The sequence below is a fragment of the Leishmania braziliensis genome, chromosome 36 (genome assembly GCF_000002845.2).
Source record: "Leishmania braziliensis MHOM/BR/75/M2904 complete genome, chromosome 36".
NCBI classification, from domain to species: Eukaryota; Euglenozoa; class Kinetoplastea; order Trypanosomatida; family Trypanosomatidae; genus Leishmania; species Leishmania braziliensis.
Window position 1 is genome coordinate 643817 of NC_009327.2, and position 22413 is coordinate 666229.

At 52.8% G+C, this 22413-nt stretch overlaps 4 protein-coding genes across 4 annotated transcripts; all 4 read right to left on the reverse strand.

The window, feature by feature from the left end:
* Positions 1-1134: 1134 nt before the first annotated feature.
* LBRM_35_1760 (putative universal minicircle sequence binding protein) lies at positions 1135-1482 on the reverse strand (the record flags this gene model as incomplete). Its single annotated transcript, XM_001568746.1, has 1 exon — positions 1135-1482. The coding sequence occupies one exon, from the start codon at positions 1480-1482 to the stop codon at positions 1135-1137; it is 348 nt and encodes a 115-aa protein (XP_001568796.1).
* A 3377-nt stretch (positions 1483-4859) lies between these two features.
* LBRM_35_1770 (universal minicircle sequence binding protein) lies at positions 4860-5207 on the reverse strand (the record flags this gene model as incomplete). Its single annotated transcript, XM_001568747.1, has 1 exon — positions 4860-5207. The coding sequence occupies one exon, from the start codon at positions 5205-5207 to the stop codon at positions 4860-4862; it is 348 nt and encodes a 115-aa protein (XP_001568797.1).
* Positions 5208-7963: 2756 nt separating this feature from the next.
* On the reverse strand, positions 7964-13048 carry LBRM_35_1780 (putative clathrin heavy chain; the record flags this gene model as incomplete). The annotated part of the gene is made up of 1 exon (XM_001568748.1): positions 7964-13048. The coding sequence occupies one exon, from the start codon at positions 13046-13048 to the stop codon at positions 7964-7966; it is 5085 nt and encodes a 1694-aa protein (XP_001568798.1).
* A 6303-nt stretch (positions 13049-19351) lies between these two features.
* LBRM_35_1790 (putative poly-zinc finger protein 2) lies at positions 19352-19759 on the reverse strand (the record flags this gene model as incomplete). Its single annotated transcript, XM_001568749.1, has 1 exon — positions 19352-19759. The coding sequence occupies one exon, from the start codon at positions 19757-19759 to the stop codon at positions 19352-19354; it is 408 nt and encodes a 135-aa protein (XP_001568799.1).
* Positions 19760-22413: the final 2654 nt, after the last annotated feature.

Genomic DNA, 22413 nt, shown 5'->3' on the forward strand with positions numbered 1-22413 from the left:
GGGAAAGGACGAAACACAAGCGAAACAGATGCCTTATAGACAAAGCTGGCGTGGCAAATTAAATGAACAGTGAAACGAAAAAAAAAAATGCAGTAGAAGGAAAAAAAGAAAGGGGGCATTGCACTATCACAGGGATTGAGAAGGGCGTGCGTGTGGGTGGGTGAGTGTGGGTGTATGTGGGGCAAGAAGGGAGGTGCCCTCTCTCCATCCTCCTCTTCCCCGTCTTCGTACATCTCTTCTTCTCGCTCAATCGATGAGTTCTCTCCACAGGCTCAATTCCTAGGAAAGGCCTGCGTGAACAAAGGCACCCGAGAAGCATGAGCGGAGAAAATAGGAAAGGAGGAAGGCGGAAAGACAAGAAACGCAAACTCATCCGCGCTCAAGAAGCCCCCCACACACACACACGCACGCCTACACTGCTCACTGCACACCAAGGGAAGGCGAGACGATGGCACGCGATGCGTTCCATTCCGCAACTGCGGAATAGAGAAAGCGAGAAGAACAAGGAGAGAGAGGGAAAAGAATGGCACCACTTTTGCTATCCTCTCACTTTTAAGGGTTAATAGCGTGGAAAGGAAAAAAACACACGCATCCTTGAGAAGAGACGCGAAAAATGAGAAGACGTATAACACACGCGCACACAAACAGGGACGTGACACGCACATTTCGACACACAATATACGCCAAGATGGAACTCCACACGTACGCCAACCAAAGAAGCAAAACAACGAGCGAAGGAGTGGGGAACCAAACTGTGCGAACACCTGGTGAAGAAAAGCGGAGTCATCCCCGCCGTGCACTTCAACCGACATGTGCATTACGCCCTTGCCAGATGGGGTGTTCTTGCTTTTCTTGCAGAGCGACTCGGTGTGGTTACTTCTTATGTTATTCTTCATTTTATCGCTTCACTGCTGTCTACCACCTCGCTCGATGTTTCCAGGCATTTCACACGCATCTTTTTATCCCTCCTCCGTTTGTATTCACGGAAGGTGCCCTTTAACGGCTCCCTGCTCTCTTGTCTTCAACCTCCTTCACAAACATTGTGGCTGCGGCGCTATACCCATGATTGCCCATGACCTTCACACTGAGTCACACAGCACAGAGAATGAAAATGCTACCCCCTGCACCAGATGTCTAGTGGCGGTCCGGGCACTCGCGAGACAGGTGCTCCGTCGAGCCGCAGTTGTAGCACGACTTCGGCTTGCGCTCGTTCGGGCAGTCGCGGCTCAGGTGGCCGGTGCCACCGCAGTTGTAGCAAGAGCGGGTGTCGGCCCCGGCCTTGGCCTCATTCGTGCACTCGCGAGACAGGTGCTCCGTCGAGCCGCAGTTGAAGCACGACTTCGGCTTGCGCTCGCTGGGGCAGTCGCGGCTCATGTGGCCGGTCTCACCGCAGTTGTAGCAAGAGCGGGTCGCCGCGACGCGCGGGCAGCTGCGCGACATGTGGCCGGCTTCACCACACTTGTAGCACGTGAGAGCAGACATGATGATGGAGGAAGGGGAAGGGAGAAAATGCGAGGGAGAAAGCGGGAGGGAAGACTTGGGAGAGTGGAAATCTGCGCCCGCGTTGTGCGTCAAGGGAAAAAGGAAAGCAGAATGTCGGGAGGGGGGGTTCACGCAAGAGATGCAGAAGCAAGAAACCCCCGAGCAAAACGTGAAGCGATGATGAAAGAGAGGAGATGCATGTAAGCCAGTAGATATTCGACGTGGAGGAAATGAAGACAGAGGAAGAGCATTCACTTTGCGACACACACGAGAGTAAGGCAATGTTGCCGTCACATGCAGCAATAACGCTGGCAAGGACGTAGCGCGCATCACTACCTGAGAAAGTGGAGAGATGAACGACGTAGTTCATCAATCTGCGGGGTGTGAAACCGAACCGCGTACTTCTCTGCGCACACCCCCGGCACCACCACCAATACCTTCATCGAAATTGCTGGTTAAAGTGCGATCTTATCATGGTCTCTCTTTCTTGTCCAGCTTTTCGTCGATTACAGTTCCGGTTAAGGTCGGAACCAAACACGTTTCCTCTCGTGCTGCAAAGAAAAGGGTAAAGAAAAGAGGGAGAGGTGGAACCCACAAAAAACACAAGTACACAACACCACACGGCTGATCATCCTCCCTAATGTCCTTCACAGTCTCGCTTTTCTATCTTTCTCCTTGTCCGAAAACAAGTAACGAAAAACAGTCGAGAGAGAAACAATAGTAGCAGGAATGAAGACATAGAAACAACCGACCATGGGGAAAGGGGAGGGAGCTTTCTCAATCCTGTGCTTGTACAGGCGCATCGTTCGGAAGAAAAAGCACCCTTGGCGTACAGTCCCCCCCCCCATCGTCCCTCTTCCCCACAAACAACGATACATTAACTCGCTCTCACCATGACTCTCTCACCTTTGATTTCTTGTCGTTCTCTGTTGCATCTCTTCCGGCATCTTCTCTCAGGAGCGCACCAAATCAGAAAACAGTGCGTATTCTACGCCAAAGGTGCATACAGGGACGAGCGCAGAGGAGCGAGAGACGAGACCAGTAAAAAAGTGCATTAGTTAAAGCACAGACCGACAGAAGTCAAAAGGCACACAAGAGAGCGAAAAAAAAATGACGAGGTCAGAGGGGAAGGGCGTGCCCGGGTATGTAAGTCGGTTTCTGCGAGTACCTCACATGCGTGCACACGTATACCCATAGGCACAGACACAGAAAGTATTGTGCCGCGGCAGAGAAGAGACGAGGAAACGAAAGATTAGTTGGCGGCGGCGGTCGAAAAGGTTCGATCCCGTTTCGACACTGTTTTTTTTTCTGTGGGGGGATCCCTTTGTTGTTGCCAATTGTGCTTGTCATTTTTTTTTTTTCGGCGTTCCCTTTCTTTTTCCTACTTCTTTGTTGTTCGCTTGTGTTTCTCCTAATTGGCTCCAGGCACGGCGAAGTGATGAGTGAGACCAGCGATGCCCGCACCGCCTGGGAGTGTCCAAAGGAAGAAGACCGACAATCGAAACGAAAACGAGATGAAAACAAGAAAAGCGACGCGGAGAAGAAAAAAAAAACAAGACGGGCGATCTTTTCGGTTTTTTTTTGGTTGTGGTTGTCGTTTGGCTGTTCGCCTTGTTATGGGCCGCGATTAAAAGTGAGATCCGTAAAGAAGCGAGAGAAGTGGGGTGGAGTAAACCCCTTAACAGACCCTTTCAAAGACACAAACGAAAAAAAAAAAAAATAATAATAATAAAACACAGAGAGGGAGGGAGAGAGAGGGAGGGAGAGAGGACTTATGCACGCAAGAAAAGAAGGAAAGGGCAAAAAAAAAAGCCAGAATCCCCGCGAGACACAACAGAAGAAGAGAGGGAAGAAAGGAAGGAAGGGAGAGGGGAGGGAACACAGCGGGTGGACCTCAGCAGGGAGTCTAAGAGAGTACACAAAGAAGGATCGAAAACAGCAAGAGGAAAAGGGAGAAGAGGTTCAGCAGACACCGATGCACAAGGCCAAAGTGTAGCTGTGTTCCTTTCATATTTGCTTCTGATGCTCCACGCCTAGTCCTCTACCGTCCTCCCTTCGCAGTGATGTGCCCTCACCGTCAGAGCAACCTACACCACACACATGCTGACAAAGTCTCGTGAATAACCGCGCGCCCCCCCCCTCTCTCTCTCTTTCTCTCTCTCCACCGCAGACAACGCACGCACGTACCGTGTAACACAGAGAAAGACAAGCAGAAGAGGACAAGCCGTTGCACTAACGCCACTATTGCACTTGAAGATGACGTGCAAAGCAAAGACGAAAATAACAGGCAAGTTCTGTAAGTCATGCACAATGTGCCTATTCGCCCACTTGCCCCTCTCTGCACTGGTGCACACTTACCTCTTTAACGTATCCTACAGTCCTTTCACGGTTGGTATGTAGGCGTGAGATGGACTCCTTCGGTAAAGAGGGGGCCGTGCTCATCCCTTGTGCAGCTGGCGGCGTAAGTGCTTCTGATTGTTAGCGACTACGTACAAGTTCACCTGTCTCGCGGCAAGGGAAGAAGAAGAGAGCGCTCGAGGCGGAGACGGAAAGCAAACATGGGAACACAACATTGTGGTTGCAGTGTCCGCTATCCACGCACTTCAAGAACAGAAGAAAGGAAAAGAAGAGGTCGCAGTCGTCGAAGAGGAAGACAACAGAATTCGAAGCAGCGTTCATCTGTTGGCGGGTGTGTTTGTGTGTGTGTGTGTGTTGCACCAAAGGCGATGGAGAACTCAATAGGGATACACGACGGCATCAACGAGAGTAAGGGGGGGGGGGGGGGGCAGAGAGAAGAGGGAAACAGCAAAGAAAGAAGAGAGCACAGAGAGACACGTCAAGGGAGAAAGAAACGCAATGGAACTCGTCACTCCACCACCTCGACACATGTTCTACAATTTCTTTATACACGACTCTGCGATCCCACCTGCCTCTCCCGCTCTACGGAAAGGTAGCCAGGCTTCCCCCTCATATTTCCTCCATTCCATCTCACATTTCAGCCCTTCGCTCTATTTTGTTCGAATGCCTCGCTATCCATGGGCGTACGCGCCCTTTTTTCTCGGACTCCACAGCACACCAAAACCTCTACGACCGCTACTCCCTGCCGTTCCGCCAACGCCTTCTCCTGCTTACATGAAGTGCCAACGCTGTTCTTTTTTTTTTTGCTCCTTCCCGTCACGCCACCATCCTGCATTCTTGTCTATGTCGTCTCTACTTTTGGTTCCGCTTACCACGCGTGATTTCGTGCCGATACCGGGTGGTGGAAAGTTGAGAGAGGTGCTCAACTACCGTGACAGAAAAGCACATCGCCCTCCCTACCATTCATTTCCTCTTCTCAGCGTGTTTACGAGACGACTACGGCTCCCTGCACCAGATGTCTAGTGGCGGTCCGGGCACTCGCGAGACAGGTGCTCCGTCGAGCCGCAGTTGTAGCACGACTTCGGCTTGCGCTCGTTCGGGCAGTCGCGGCTCATGTGGCCGGTGCCACCGCAGTTGTAGCAAGAGCGGGTGTCGGCCCCGGCCTTGGCCTCATTCGTGCACTCGCGAGACAGGTGCTCCGTCGAGCCGCAGTTGAAGCACGACTTCGGCTTGCGCTCGCTGGGGCAGTCGCGGCTCATGTGGCCGGTCTCACCGCAGTTGTAGCAAGAGCGGGTCGCCGCGACGCGCGGGCAGCTGCGCGACATGTGGCCGGCTTCACCACACTTGTAGCACGTGAGAGCAGACATGATGATGGAGGAAGGGGAAGGGAGAAAATGCGAGGGAGAAAGCGGGAGGGAAGACTTGGGAGAGTGGAAATCTGCGTGTGTGTGTGTGTGAGGGGGGGGGGGGTAGGTGTGCGCGCAAAAGGGAGGTAGAGAAGTGAAGAGAGAGGTGCGCGCAATTATGAGATGGTGAGCGGTGTGCAGGCATGAGCACGTAGGAGTATCGTACAAGGTTCAAATGAGAACAAAGAGGTGGAAGCAAACGAGAGTGAAGGCAGAACATGGAAACGTGCAGTGAAGAGTACCACGCGAGACGTCCACGTGTGTCTTCTTATCTGCGAAAGGAAGGTGGAGGTGGGGTGTCTGTGAAGAGGGCCGACCCGCTTTTCTCACAGCAACACAACCACCCAGCAGTTAGCGCCATGGCCTCCAGGCACGGCTGTATTTCCGCTCTTTTTTTATGTCTCTGATGCAAAAGGAACAGGGAGAACGCTGGCCCCTCGCGCACAGTCGACTATTTCCTCTACCAGCAGTCACTGCCGTGCAATCAGAAACAGAATCCAGAAGAGAAGACACTGGACGACCGCACGGTATAGCCAATTCAGCTGCTTGTCCTTCTGCAACACCTCCTCACGTCGCGGCCAGAGGGAGCGGAGTCCAGAGGTGTGCCTCGCAATTCAAGATTCCTGTCAGAGGTGTATGAGGCCGCCCTGCTGTCTTTCTGTGTCAGTCACCGTATCTTGGAAGCACAGAGACAAGAGCCATCGCGCGTATGTCGATTTTGTTCCTCGTTCCTTATTTTGCCTTCTCAAGGATCGAGAACAACAAAGGAAAAAAAAAAACGAAAGTGCCTTTGTTTTCCACCCGAGGGGAAAGAATGCTTCGGGCCTTCGCTGTGGCCGACATCACAACAGAACAAGCGCACGTGCATGCTGGAAACGACCCCACTGGTATTCTCACCTACCACAGCACACCACGCCAAACTATTTTCCTCACAAACATCATACTACCACACACACAAAGATGTGCCTTCTCTTGACAGCCATTTTTTTTCCTCAGTGTGTCCATTTTGCCATGCCACACGAGCTGAACTCCACTTTACCCCCGCTCGTCCTGTCACAGGCCTCAACGCGTGTTGCGAAGCAGCTGTAGACACACACAAGTACAGCAATCCGGTAGTTCCGTCGTCGGAGCAGGGCTCCGGCCCCGAACTCTGCTCACACCATGCGATGCAGGTCGCCCCTCACATCCGCGCCTATGGTACTGGTCGTTACCCAGTGCATTCCACGACGTGGGGCTCAGGCCTCCCATACCAGTAGTCGGTGAGGGTTGGGAAGGATGCGTGCGAGACACGTTGAAACTGTGCCCATCGCACGGCCGATACAGACCTGCTCACTGCCGCAGGCCGCTCCGATGCAGCGCCATTCCACGATCTGGACGCCGGCATCAGTAGCGATGCATCGTTCTGAACCCCCTCCCCCCCCCTTGCGTCGAAGGGGCTGGAGCCTGTTATCACCAAAAGTAGTCCGGCATCGGCAAGATTAGGAAGGCTGCCTAGCTTCCCCGCAGAGAGGTGGGGTCACCAGACCCTGAAATGCTGCTCTGAGGCGTTTCATGACGAGGGCCCTCCAAAGCGGAAAAAAACGAAAAACGAAGTCCGTAAGGGCCATCTGACGAAGACAGAAAAGAGGAAAGAAAAAAATGCATGAACTCTATCAACGCAAGAGGTGTGAGGTCCTCAACCGCACACGCCAGCATGAGCACATCCCCCTTCACAGTCGCCGCCCGCCTCGGTCACTCAAGCTATGCCTCCTACTCCGAATCAAACAGGCATAACAATAGGATGACCAAAAAAAAAAAGTGTCCTCAATAAGCGCAACAAGAGCAACGCATCCAGTCAACGGCAGATGCAAACAAGTACACAGCGACTATCGCCACCTAGTGCTACGGATCAGAAGCTACGAGAAGGATAGAAAGAAGGGAGAAAGCACTGAAAAGAGAGAACGTGAGCGCAAGCGAAATAACTATCGTGTTGAGACAGAGGAGAGGAAAGGGGTGAGAGAGGTGGGTCTGTGTCACGAGGAGGAAGTGGAAAGCGAATAGGGCATGGGAGAACGCACGCACGAGCGTCACAAGCCTCCTACCTCAGCACACACAAGCGCACAGGTCAACAACAGGAACATCAGAAGCGGAGGGGAAGGACGAAAATAAATAAATAAATAAAAGAGAGAGAAAACATAACGATAAAAGCAAACTACAAGTAGCGCTAAAGGCGGAGAGAGTCCGATACAACCGCAAAACAAGAAAAAAAAGCGCCGAAGCGTCGAACGAGAAACAACCGCGTCAACAAAAACAACAACAGCAACAACAGCGATAATGAGAAACACAAAGGAGAGACAACAAAGCGCAGGACACAAATGGGAGAGTGGTATCAAATACCCCCATAGAAAGTGTGTCTGTGTGTCTGTGCGCCTGAAGTTCTCGTAGGAGTCGTAAAACAGAGCGGAGAGGCATAATGAAGTACAGAAGAAACGTACAAGGTCACCTGGCGTGGGCATCGACGCCGAAATGAGCAAGTAAATGTGAGAAAAGAAGAGTAGGGAGACATGTACGAGAAGGTAGCGATATCCATGTGGTTGCCCGCTTGCCGAATCCCTAGCCAAAGAGGGCGAATAAGGATTACTCATACGCCCCTCTCGCAGCGCATCCTCAGCAATGCGTACACGCTTGTCCAAGGTAAGTACACTCACACAGATACATGCATGTTCACACAGAAACCTCTAGAAGGGCCGCCCAGATCCGAACTGAGGCGGCGCGCCAAAGCTCATCGGCGGCTGGGGCCTACTCATTGGCATCCCGTTCATCACCATGCCGTCACCCTGCTCGATCATGAGTGGCGCGGCGCTGGGACCCTGCATTGGGCCGGCACGACGAGCCGCATCTTTCGCCGCAACCTGCGCGTCCACCATCGACTTCTCCATCCTATCGATCTTGCTCGAGTATTCTTGAAGCACCTGAATCATGTACGGCATTGCTACCTCAGTTCGATGATTCAGCCACGCCTTCAACAACACCGCCGAGGGCTTCAGCAGGTCGTAGCACCTGTAGAGACACGCCACAAAGCAATCGGGATAGTCCTTCACGAAGTAGTCGAGCAGGCTGGTCACCAGCTCGCCGTCAGCACTCTCGGCCGCCGTGTCGATGGCCTCGTCGAAGAGCTTGTTCTCCTTTGCGGCTGCAATGGCGTGCGCGTAGCGCTTGTTCTTGCGATGCAGCAGCATGGCAATCTTACGAAACTCAAAGAGTTCCATCTTTTCTAGCCGTGACGACAGCTCCTCCGAGTCGAAGTTGTTATACGTCTCAACGGAGTGGCGCAGCGTCTTGAAGTCTTCCTCCTCGATGTAGAGGTCGTTGAGAGCCTCATTCACCTTCTTGATGTTGCGCTCCTGCGCGGTCTCGAGAAAGGCTCGAATCACGTAGATCGGTGTCACCCTCATCGTCTCCTCCATCACTCGCTCCGGGTCCACGCGCTTGAAGATGGAGGACAGGAAGTCGTTCAGGTGCTCAGGGTGTGTCCTGAGGTAGAAGCCAATCGCCGTGTACACGACATCGCTGGCGCCGAGGTGGCTAATAACTTCCTTGAAGATCTCGTTGTCGAAGGTGTCCGCGTGGCGATGCATCATCAAGTTGGCCGCGGCCAGCCAGTCCTCGTTGTTGATGTGCAGAAGACGCAGCACGATCCAGTGATGGTACTGCTCGCAGACAGTGATCATCTTGTGGGTATTGATCTTCTTTGAGTACATGTTCACGTGCTCTATGAGCTTCTCGGGCCTATACTTGGCCAGCAAAACGCCCATTTCGGTGAAGATAGACATGTGCGCGCCCTGATGACTAGAGGCAATCTTGAGCACCGAGAAAAGTTCCTCCCACATGCCGCGGCTTTCGTAGCGGTTGTACATGCCGCTGACCTCCTCTGCCTTGAGCACCACCGGGACGGCGCAGATGCTAGCCAGCTTCATGTCTCCAGCCTCAATGCACGCCAGATTGACCTCCTTATATGTGTGGATCGACTTGGCCTTCTTGGCCGCCTCGACGGCATTCGGCAGGTTGCTCAGCATCACTTCCGTGGACGCCAGGCGGGCGTAGTTGTTCGCCACGGTATACAGCACGCGCGCGGACTCGTACAGCTTCTCGTCGAAGCACTTGTCAGCAATGGCGCCAATCTTGACGTTGTGCGCCTGCTTGAGGAACTCCTCCAACTCCCCGAGGCGGCCTGTCTTGGCATACGTAATGACAAGCGCCGTGTCGATCTTGCTGTCCTTTGCGCGTGAGTACTGGCGTGCCATCGAGAGGTATTTGATGAGATCACTGTATTGATTCGTGCGCTCCGCAGCAGAGGTCACTTCGACAACGAGGTCGGGATTCTTGGCCTTGATGAGGCACTCGATACCCTCGTGCACCTCATCCTGCTTCACCAGGTACTCGCCCAACACCGACCACACAGCGGCAGTGTCCGTCTTCTGTGCAAAGGCTCGGCCGCGCGAAACATCGTTCATATCCTGCAAAAGCACCTTGATGGCCTCCTTCTGCATGTTGTGACGCGTGTATACGACAAACGCCACCTCATGCATGCCGGCGCCGGAAGCGAGGTGTGCAATGTCGGCGCCGTCGTAGTCCTCCAGCGTCGTCACGTACTCCATCACCTTATCTTTGCGGGAACGCACCGCAGACATGATAAGAAGGTTCTCGAGGAAGCGGTTCTTGCGGAAGCGGCCGTGCACCACAATCTGGCTTAGCAGCGCGGTCAGCTCCTCCGTCAGGTTGGCGTTCATGAAGGCGCGCACCGTCGTGCTCACCTCCTCGCTCACCACACTCTCTGGCAGGGCAGTCTGCTGCACCGATTCTACAAGCTGCTGCCGGTGAGCCGTGTCCTCTGCCAGCACGCTCGTCCACAGGTCAAGATCCTGCTCCTTCACTAGGTAGCGGGCCAGTTGCTTGTACATGCCGTTGCGATAGCAGAGGTCGACCAGCTCCTTGCTGCAGTGATCGTGGCTATAGGCAATATAGGCCAAGTTGGGGTCGCGCGTCTCACAGTACCTACCCACCACCAACGCATCGTAGTACTCGTTCTCCGCCAGGAATTGCTCGGGGCTCTGGCCAATGTCAACGTAGATCTTGGCCAGCGCATTGTACAGTGCCTTGTCCGTCTTCTTCTCGCTGCGACGGTCCTCGAGCCACTGCTTGATGAGGTGTAGCCGACCCGTCTCCTCCACACACTGCACGAGCTCCTCACTGGGGCACATTGTCCCCACCACTGAGAGCATGTTCGTGATAAAGTCCTCGCTCACGTTGCACTCGATGAGGGCCTGCACTACCTGTGGCGTCTTACCAGGGCTGCGGCGCGTCACGTATTGCTCGATGTAGTTCTCGTTGCTCGTCTCCACAAGGTAGTGCACCATCTCGTTCACCATGTTGTGCTGATCACAGACGTTGATGAAGGGCCACAGGTCCGTCAGCTTCTTGCTCTTGAGGTAATTCTTCGTCCGCTCGGCGTCGTAGCACGGGCTCTCGCGCGTCATGCGCTCCAGCTCCTGCATTTGACCCATCTCAGCAGCAGCCTCGATGTAGCGGAAGTGCACCTCGGCATCACGCGTGTACGGTACCACGGCCCCGAGATAGTAGTAGAGCACGTCGTACAGGTTGTGCTCAAGGAACATGCCAATGAGGTCGGTGGAGCCGAGAGCGTCACTGTACTTAGTGGCCACCTGCACAAGTACCTTGAAGCTCTGGCGCGAGTTGGTGCAGAGGTCCTCGAGGCACTTGAGGCTTTCCTGCTTGTTGAGCTTACCGAAGAACTCGACGAGCCACTCAGGGTTAAAGCTCTGCAACTGTTTTAGGCAGCGGCGGATGCTCGAGAGGTTGTTGAGGTTGGGGTCCTGTTTCTGAGCAATCATATAGCACTCAATCGCGTGCTGGTGCAGACCGACCCGCTCGCAGAGCGGGGCGAGCTTCATGCCGTCGTAGTACTGGCAAATATTCCGGACGAAGATCTTGTCGGCGACGGACGGGTGCGAGTACTTGAGGTTTATCTCCAGCAGCTTCGTTTGCAGGTCCATCGTCGATTCGTCGTTGTGATCGCGCAGAACCTCCAGAAGGAACTCGGTCGCCTGTTGAATTTGCTGGGCCGACACGAACATGTCCATCATCTCCTCCGCGCTGAGCACCGGCTTGTCGCCCATCTCTCGGTAGAGCATCAGGCAAAGATTGACGGCGTCCTGTGGCGCAACCCGGATGAAGTTGTTCACGATGACGCGCCAATCCGGCGAGAAGTTGGATCGCTTGCAATACTCAACCGCCTTCTGCGTTTCGTTGCGCTGCAGCAGCACGTTGAGCACCTTGGCGTGGACGTTGCCCTGGTGGAAAATCTTCAGCGCCATGTTGGGGTCCGCCTGCTGAACCATGTCGCCGAGCTCCTCCGAGGCCGTCAGCTTTCCCTCGTCAAACTGCTGCTTCACGTAGCCAATGCCACCCTTGGGTACCACCGCGCGCGCAAGTTCGACAGACTCGTACTCGTTCAGGCTCGTCTCCGCCAGCACAATCTTGAAGTAGGTCGAGATAGCCGGCGGCTGGCCCGGCTGCTGCGGCATTTGCATGAAATTCATGAGAATCTCACGGGTGCGCAGCATGTTCCCCGGGGCGCGCAAGCATATCCGGGTGGCCTCCTCGATGTTGCCAATGCGCAGGTAGTTGTCCAGCTGCACTTTGAAGAGGTCATCGACACCCCCGAGGTTCGCCGTGGAGGCGATGCGCAGAGCCAGCTCAGGGTTTTGCATGTTGTTCTTAATATAGTTGATGATGCCGCTGTCGTTCGGGCCGATGCGCATAACGGAGCCCTGGTTGTTGACGCACACGACACCGCCAACCTTGTTGTCGCCTGCGCCACGGAACACTACTGCCGGCGTGAACTGCTGTTCGGCCACGATGACTCCGGTAAAGATGTCCATCAACGCAAAGGTGCCACGGCTCGTCACCACGGTCAACAACTTGTGGCGGTCCGAGACGTGCATGGCGACTGGGAAGTCGCCGGGTTGAATGCGCAGGTTGTAAATCCGCCGTGGCAACGACAAATCTGTCTTGGAGCCGGTCGGCAACTCCATGATCATGACCTGGCCGCCCTGCTGCGGACTGTTCCAGGCAAGGCACATCACGTTACACTTGCGAGATTCGGACGGGGTGGGGGTGGAGATGAAGCAGCACGCATGACCGTCAAGCACACGACTGCTGCGGTTCTCAACGCTGTACAGCAACGCCTTGCCCACCATAGCACCCGATGGGTCGCGGGCTACACCTGTCACGAGAAGCCACTTCTTCTGCTCGTCGCTGCGGTACGAGAGCACCTGCACGGAGCTGTCGTAGTCCGCGCTGCGGTCGAAGATGTGCAGCGGCGCGTCGTCGGCGGCGCCATCGAGGCTCCAGTGGTAGACGGCCTTCCCCGTCACAATGCCCAGAGTACGGTCGTCAATCCAGCCCCAGTGGACGACGTCGTCGTGGAAAAGCGTCGCCTTGAGACGTCGCGAGGCCTCCACGTCGAACACCTGCAGGTTGCGACCACTGCGGAGCGCCAGGATTTTCGACCTGGGGTTCATAATACACGACTCCGCATCCTTGACGTTGTTTCGAATGCTCTCACGCTTCTCGATATCAACGATGACGAGTGATGTCTGCCCGTCCTCCTGCACATCGCGGACGCAGACATATTTCTCGCTCTCTACCGTGACATTTTTGAAGGCGATGGAACCCGGGCGGAGGCCACCCGAGACGGAGTTAAGTTGAAAGACCTCCAAAGAAAGTGAGGGAGAGTTCATCTTGCCGTTTCTTCTCTTGCGTGCTAAGTAACAGCACGCCGCTCGTTTGCTGTAGAAATGAGTGAATGTGAGTGTGAATTGGGGGTAAACAATGAGATCAAGACGTCCAAAGCTCCAAAGGAGGTAAACAACGGAGCGCTAAAGGCAGTCCACGCACAAACGCCGAGAGGGAAAGACAACAAAAAAGGATAGAAATAACTTGCAATGCAAAGGAGAGAGAAAAAAAAAGGCAAAGCAATTCGCCCTTGTCAGCACTGAGTTGTGTATGACTTCTCTTCTTTCGTTCGGGATATCGCCGCGTTTGCAGGGCTCGCTCTGCGCCCCCCTTCCCCCCCCCCTTGGGCCTTCCTGTGTAGAGTTGAGAGTGGTGGAGTGTGAGGCACAGAGTACCCTCTACCTCTCGCGCACGCACAAGAGAGAGAAGAGAAAGTAAAAGGAGGCGTCACTGGTACACAGCCCAATATGATCACGTAAGTCAACTAACCCACGGCAGTGTCGAACAAAGCTCGAGAGGCAGAAGCAAAGGCCGTGAACGGTGAACCAACCAAAAAGAAACAAACACACGCAAAAAAAAAAGGGAATGACCAATGCTCAACGCACACACACAATTTACACACTGTACGAGGTGGGGGAGTGATGAAGCTGGCTATTCAACATAGCACGTGTATCGTTCGCGGGCGTGTGTGTAGGTGCAGATGTGAGGCAAGGGAGAGCGAGCACAGAAAAGGAGCAAAGAGGTATGAGCGAGATGGGGAGAGCTGTGACGCCTACGCACGCGCCGATATATCGAATTGGCCGGCACCCTTCTCTCTCCCTTACTTCAAGAGGGGTCCACAGCCTTCTTTTTTTTATTCCGTTCCTACAGCGTTCGTGGTGCAGGAGAAGCACACGCATATAATACACATACCCTCCCACTCAGGGGTGTAGACCCCAAGCGGCAAACAAGGAGTACACAGTCGGCGAACCGTGCCACCCAGGGGCTGTTGTCAGCGCTTCAGAGGTCGACATCCGCCCACACTATGCGACAACTTCTTGCCCTTTTCAAGTGCTGTTGCTCACCTTCTGGGAAGGTGCTACAGCACCTCATGTAGTCGCTCTGCAACAGAGAAGCGAGCAGCAAAACGAAACAGAGATGAGGGGATAGACCTCGCAAAGCTCAAAAATAGCACGCGCTGAGCGAGTGGAACAGAGAAAGCCTCTAAAAAGGAAGGAAAGGAATCAGAAAGGAGAATCAATACGCGTCACACCCTCACACGCGCAGACGCCTGTCTTTCATCCTCCTCCTTAGCGTTTTTCCTCACCCGCTGCTCATTCTCCCTTCGCTTTGCATCCGGCCCTGGTGTCCAATGGCCTTTGCTATGGCCGTCTCCTCCCCTCTGCCAGTGTCTCGCTGTTGCGCCTTCTCTTTTCTTGGGGCCAAGAAACATGGGCACACCGCTCTCCGATGCCGCAGAACGAGGGCATCCTCGCTCGCTGCACTTTTCTTTGGTTTCCTTGTTTGTTGGTGTTGATTTGCTTAGCTATACCATTAAAACCTTCGCGTGTATGCTTCGCTCGGTGTGCAAGTCTGTGTGTGTGTGTGGTGGTGGGGTGCTCGCCTGTTCGCTGCCCTTTTCGTGCCCCTTCACCTTGGCCTGCTCTCTTTCTTTTGGCTGCTTCTGCTGCCTCTCTTGATCGACCTCATCGCACGACGGGGAAAAGGGGCGTTAGAGAGAAGCGAAACATTCAGTCCAGGTGAACGAAAGGGTGAGAGGCAGAGGGGGCGGGGAAACGTGAGAGCGCAGCGTTGAAGAGAACAACACAAAAAAAAAAGAGGCACCTGATGGGAAAAGTGGACGACGCTCCAAATTTGATGAAATGCACTTTGGCATGTCCTTGCGCCTTATCCATCGAAAAGAAAAAAAAGGGACACACATTAATGACAGGCACGTACGCAGAGAGAGAAAGAGAGAGAAGCACACAAGAAACCCAACTCATCAAACGTGAGAGACGAAAAGGGGGGAAATGAGGAGCGAAAAAATCGAGGTGAAGATGCAAAGGAGTAGAGCTAAGAAGTTGAGGGAGAAGAAACGAGCAGAAAAGAGCGAAAAAAAAAAAAACAATGTGCGTAGAGAGTCAGCACCACCACCCACCACCGCCAAAAAAAAAATATATACTGATAGACTCGCAATCACCAACGACACACGATCACACCACACACACGCGCACGCACCGACACTCAGCACTCGATAAGTGGCCTGCACGATGAGGGGAGAAGGGAGGGGGGAGGGAAGGGGAAAGATTGTTGGATCAGACACGTGTACACGCAGGCAGCAGCAAGACAAGAGCACAAGCACTTGAGACGGTGATTTTTTTCGCGCCTATGGTTCCTTTGGGGGTGCCAGTATCTCAGGTACCAAAAGCAACAGAGAAAAAAAAGAGGGCGGGACCGCACGCGCACGCCTGAGAGCATCCTCGGCCAAATGTGAAACCAGAATCACTTTTCTCATCGAAAGTGCTGATGGTGGCTGTAGGACGGGGGGGACCAAAGCAGAAAAAAAAACGCCTTCTGAGTGACTCTATAGGGAGGAGTTGTACCGATGCTGCAGCCATGTCAATGTGTTTGTTCGCCTCTGCTGTGTACCTCCTCCCCCATCGGCACCACCACTACACTCGCACATGCACACGTCACAGAACTTTCCACTCCCAGTGGGTTTTTTCTCCTTTTTGGGTCCATTTCTGAACTCACTCCTTTCGCTTTTCTCTCATTCTGCTTGTGTTTACACTTTGATTTTTTTCTTTTTCGTTATTAGGGCCATCCTCCGCGATACGCTTTGTCTTTTGCTGTTGTTGCTCACCGCAAACACATACATCAAGTCTGGCGTCCGTCGGCTCACACGCGGAACGCCCAGACTCGCACACACACACGCTCACGTCAACTTAGCCTTTCACCCTCAAGGGAGAAAGAGAGAGACAGAGAGAGACGCACTCGCGTGACGACCAACGTAGGAGGTGGGAATGAAAAACAAGAGAAAAAAGAGTGAACATACGGTGAGGGAAGGGAAACAGAGATCATGTAAAGGGAAAGGACAGGAAGTGTGAGTTGGAAAGGGGGCACTCGGCTGCTACTCGTGCGCCTCTTTTTTTTTTGTCCTTTTGTGAGCGTGCTTTCGAGGGGAGTGTATTGTTCGCAGGCGTTGACTAAACCCCTTAAAGTCGTCAAAGCAAAGTTTAATGAAAAAAGGAAGGCAACGAAGGAAACATACATTAAAAAGAGCTAACAAGTTTAAGATAAAGACGCACACATAAGCACACATAGAGAGAGAGGGGGGGAGGGAGGAAGAGAAACGGACAAGTGCGCAGAGGCGAAGAGCTCCGACCTCCCTTCTCTCCACTCATCTACTCTCACACATGCGTACAAGACTACACGTAGACGCACAACAACCTAAAAAAGGGAAAACTTAAAGGAAGAACAAGAGAATCCGATGATGTGTTGCAGGACCAAAAGGAAGAGAGAAAAGGGGGGAGAAAGCGAAAACAGGAGCACCTCAACGCACTGTTAAAGCGGGCTAAAGGGAACACTCTAGCATGCAATAAAAAAAAAAGTGGGGGAGGGGGGAGGGTTGCGAAGGCGCGCCCTCTAGGTCAAAAGAAAAAAAAAAAGAAAGAAATACCCAAGAGAAGCATCTCGGACGTGAACAGAGGAAGAAGGAGAAGGCGCTGGTGACCTCCCTATGCTCTACTACAGAGCACCAAAAATGACAAGAAAAGAATCGTGGGAGAACGAAGACGTAAAGAGAAACAGAAAAACACAGAAAGAGGTCAGAAGAGAAAAAAATAATGATAATAATAAGCGAGAGTAAAAAAGGGGAAGAGGAAATTGATGTCAGAGGATTTTTTCCCTTGGGGAGAGGGGGAGGGGGGTTGTTTCGTCGTTCTTCTACCCATGCGGCATAGATGGAGCTTCTCCTCGCCTAGATTCCCCGCTGTTCCAGCGCTTGATGTGCCTATCGAAAGCATGTAGGTCGATTCTGATTTTTTGCGTAACCAACTATGCGGTAACTCCTGTGCTGGCACTGGTGCTGCTGACGCCCGACGTTTTCTCCGTAAGCAAACACACTTCCTCACTTGCAAGAAGCTTTGATAGGTATGCGACGATGCAGCCAAGGAAGCAGATGTGGAAAAAAAGCTACAAGCCACCAGATACACTCATACGCACAGGCATGCACACACAACACGCAGATGGAAACAAGCAAGGAGCACAGCAGAGACAAAAGAGAAGCGCAGGGACAAGAAGCCGAAATATAAAAGAAACGGTCCTCTGAGCAAGAACAATCTCAGACAACCAGAGGACAGATGATGGACACACAGACATGTAAACGCGTGTATGCTAGCACGAACGCACGCGCACTGCAGTGCATCTACACATGGACACCGCCCCCTTCACACACACAGAGAGGTCTTGAAACATTACACTCCGACAGAGTCGAAAGCAGAAAAAGAGAAATACATTAAAAAAAGATCCGAAAACGAAACAGAGAAGAACAAAAGACAAGGAGCGATCACATATGAAAACGAAAAAAAAAAGCTGAGGAGAGTGGGCGAAGCACTCGCTTTTCGTTCGTATGGGCAGCTAACCTCACAGCTAAGACAGTTGACCTTGCTCTGTCACCTCATTCACCCCCTCCTCCCTCCCTCCCTCCCACACCCTCCTTTTCAGTTTCGCTCACTTGTCTTTTGTTCTGTCTCCTGTTTTCCCCCTTCCTTTCCATTGCCACCACAAGAAGTTCTTCGCTTCTACGGCGAGCGCTTCTTGTCGCTCTTTGGTAAGTAGACACACAGGCAAACACGTACACGCACACAAATTAAGAAAAGCGAACAATAAACGCACTTCTTTTGTTTTTTCTTTTGCGTGTCATTCGTTGTCTCCCTCCACCCCCTTCCCCTCCCTACGAATAGCTCCACAGCCTGCGAAGCAAACGCCAATCGGGGAGGGAAACAAGAAGACCAATCAAGAGAAAGCATACGCACGTGCACAAGTGCACATCGGCTCGCGCGTAGGTGTGTGCACTGCGATGCATGCACGCACAGGTAGACAGACAGACAGACAGACAGTGGCCTTGGACAATACGGAAAAAAAAGGCACACTAAAAGCGGAAACCAGAGAGGGAAGAGGATCGAGAGCAGACAAAAGACTTCTGAAAGGAGAGCCTCACCTGTGGTCCGCCTACTGCGCACTTCTCGTATTGTTTTTTTTTCCGCTCAGCTCTTGCCGATTACGCGCGTGTGGTGTGCTCCTTGTTTTTCTTTGCGCTCCTTTTCCTCGTCCCCCTAACGCGCGCATGCATCCCCTCTACTTTCTGTCAGCGTGTATTTGCTAACCGTCCGCGCAGTGAGAAGGGCCGCACAGACACACACAAAGAGATACAAGCATCCCTGCTCCTATCATTCCCGTCCGCCTCCTCTCCCTAGTCCTCCCCCTCACAGCCCTCCTTCCCCCCTTTCTCGCGGCGTTCCTCTACACTTTGAACTCCCGAGTACGGCCACAGCTGAGCGCCAACAATAAACATCCGCACGTTGTTGCCCAGAACAAGCATTCGCCTTCCTCTCACTGTCTCCCCTTCATCCTCTCCCCTGACCCTTTCTTATTTTATTCTCCACAGATTTCGCTGTTCTTTTCCGTCCTCCCCTTGACGGTTAAGAGTCAACACATAAATAGGAGAGCGAGAGAGAGGTGAAAAGGAGGGGTGGAAATAAAGGGTGAAATGTATTTCATCGGCAGAAGCGCGCTTAGGTTCACCTTGCGCCCTGCATGAAACATGTTCCCTTCGTCTTTGATTCAGCAGCTGCACACAGGAACAGGGGAAATGGAAAGGACGCAGATGCAAGGGAGTGAAAGGCACGTACGCAGGGCGAGTAAGCTCGGTGGGAATTGCCGCGGTGACGGCGCGCAAGGGAGGCGATCAAGATCGCATTAGGGGCTAGTGCTCTCGGAACGAGGATCGAAACGCTAACGAAGCGCGGCAACCGTACAAGAAAAAAAAAGAGTTTGTGCGTACTCCATCGAACCAGGCCATTTGAGCAGTGGAACGGTGGAAGAGAGGAAACCCAAAAAAAGAAGGCAACGGAGGAGCAAATGGGTGTGGCGGAGGATGAACAACACATCCTCGCGCGCGCAACACACACACACACCGCAAAGTGCACGAAGAAAACACAAAAACGGCTCCGTTTTTTATTGTCCCTTTCGTTCCCTAATGACTCGCCCTCTTCCTTTTCCTCGGCTCTCTTATCATCAACTCGATGCATATACAACCCAAACATTCATTAGGCCTCGGGGCAGTCTTTGCGGAGGTGACCCTTCTTGCCGCACTTGCGGCACGTCTTGTCCGCAGCCGAGCGCTTCGGCGCCGCCGGGCACGAGCGACCAACATGACCATCCTCGTTGCACAGGTAGCAGTGTGGGTTGTTGGTGCACTCGCTCGCGATGTGACCCTTCTGCGAGCAGTTGTAGCACATCACCGTCTCGGACTTTGGCGGCGCTTCCGGGCACTCGCGTGCACGGTGGCCCGCCTTGTGGCAGAAGAAGCAAGGCGCCTCCTCAGCCGAGATCGTGCTTAGGCACTCTTTGGCAACGTGGCCGGGCTGGCCACAGCGGAAGCACGGTGCAGAGTCCGCCGCGGACGTGCACTCGCGGCTCTGGTGACCAACACCACCGCAGCGATAGCAAACCATCTTTGTATTTTGAAGTTAGCCGGGGGAGGAGAAGAGAGAGAGAGTGACTGAAGTGAAGCGCAAGAGTGATTACAGAGAAATACGAGAAAACAAAGGAAAACAACAGGCGGGAGGAAACGGAGAGAGAAAGAGAGAGATCCTGCGTGCGTGTGTGGGTGTGTGTATGTGTGTTGGTATGCGTGTGAGGGGAAATGAAAAAAAAAATATATGAGAGTGATAATCGGCAGAGGCGTGAATGCAAACAGCAGCAGAAATGGAGAGAGAGAAAAAAAAGGAGAGAAGAACAAGCAAAGCACCGTAAAGGAGATGTAACTGATCGCGCACGTGCGCGCATCGGAGCTCAAAACGCACACACCACACACATGCACCCCTCCATCACTCACGTAACGGCCGCATTTGTCCTTGTAGGGATGCACCCCTCTCGAAAATGCAGACAGTTCAACACGCCATTCCACTACGTGTTGCCCCTCCACGGGCGTATCACGAGGTGCAGTCAACGTGTGCCGTCAGCCTCGTCGGGAGACCACCGAGGTGGCCCTGCTTCGCCCTTGATTCATGTTGCGGCGCCTTTCTCGCTGGGTGAGGCTAAATGTGCAGTCACCTCCCGCCTCTCTCCCCTCTTGGGTGTATCAAAAAAGTCCGCTCAAAAAGGAGTTCGAGCAAGACGGCATCGCGCACCGCGCTGTTCGCTTCAAAGGTGCATCATAGCTGAAGTAGGGTCGCCATGCGGCAAAACACGAGCCGCACGCACTCCTACACTAAAGGTCAGAGCAGGACAACGAGATCACATCAGCAGCGGAGGGAAACACAAACGAGCAGAAAAGCCAACGCCAAGCTGTCAAAGCCACCATTGTGCCATACGCACTCTTCACACACGCACGCACCAGACACACTCAATATAACTTGTTGAGTAACGACGACACACGAGGAGGCACGTCTCACGCGTCGTCCGTGTCTCGGTCAGCAACACCAACGGCATTCACTCATGCTGTTGATGTCTTTTTCTTTTTGACTCTGCGCAGCCTCCGCCCACAGTGGACTAGGAGGCGCCCTATCCCCCTGCCGATTTCGCCTCATCTCCGACCTTCACACCACCTCAGGCGCCTGGGGTGTGCATCACTGCCTCTCGCATCGGAGGTCCATTTGCAATTGTGCTCTGGTCTTGTGCTTTGCCGCGTTGCATGATTGCTTCTTTTTTGCTAGAGAATTGGGGAGAAACACACCTGTCGCTGCCGGAAAGTGCAACGGACTACTTCAGCACCGCAGTTGCAACGTGGCGATGCCGCACCCGCACACACACACACACACACAAAAGCCTCAAACCACATCGCCTCTCTACACGCCACACATCCAGACGCTTTACATGCTGTTTTGTGTGTGCAGGTGCACCATCACTACACCTCCCCACTATCGCTTCCCCTCCCTTTGCGCAAAAAGAAATGACTACGAGAGTGGCTACCCGCCATGGGTGCTCTCTTTGCCTGCTCGTCGTTAACATGGCGATCCACCTGCGCTGTCTTCTCCACACCCCCTCCCACTCATACGCCAATGCCCCTTCACTTCCAAAGCCTAAACATCCATGAGAGCGCCTCCTTTGACCTGCACAACGTGTTCAAAACAGCGAGACTAGCCTGGTGAATATACAACGTATGGCACCACCACCAAAAATCCCACCCTCGTCGTTGAAACGGCTTACAGCACTGCCACTGCTCTCCCCCTCGCCTGTGCGCTTAGTGACACAAACAAATCGCCAGTGCGCCGCTGTTGCCGTGTATGGCGCGCGCGCGTAGACAAAGCGTGCCCAGCTGTCCTCCTCAGTGACGACAGCTGTACACGCGGCATAAGCTACGCATGCTTATACGTGCGCGCGCCCCTCCCTCCAAGGACTCGCACATTCTTCTTGCATGAATTACGTGACGTCTCCGTCGTTCAACACCACCGCATGAGCACGCAGATCACTTGACTCATTAAAGATTGAGAAGAGAGCACAGGATGAAGGCGGTGTTGCACAGAGTAGCCATGTCTTCACCTCTGACGCCCTCCCACCTTCTCCGGCCGTTAAGCGCATGACAGAACATCGGAAAAAGTGAAGGGAAAGAAAATGCCTCGAGAGTACTGCGGTTAAGGCGTTTCAAGGAGAGTTGTTTTAGCATGCGTGCGTACGTGAATACGCGCGCAACATTCTAGGAAGGATGACGACGCAGAGTGTAGGCAGCAAAACCTCGGTATCGAGAAGCGGGGAGAAGAAGCTCTCGCAAAAATCCCGCACCTATGGGTGCACCGGCCCGCACCCAGAAGCCAGAAAAAAAGGTGGAAAGGGATAAAAAAAGAACCCGGTAAATTTTATAAATTCTTTTCCCCAAATTTCAGTTGTGTTTTTTTTTTGCTTTATTTTTTGTCCCTGGTTTTTGTTTTTTGGTATTTTTTTTTTTTGTTTTTTTTTTTGTTTTTTTTTTTTTTTATTTTTTTTTTTAAATTATTTTTTTTTTTTTTTTTTTTTTTTTCTTTTTTTTCTTTTTTTTTTTTTTTTTTTTTTTTTTTTTTTCTTTTTTTTTCTTTTTTTTTTTTGTTTTTTTTTTTTTTTTTTTTTTTTTTTCTTTTTTTTTTTTTTTTTTTTTTTTTTTTTTTTTTTTTTTTTTTTTTTTTTTTCCGGG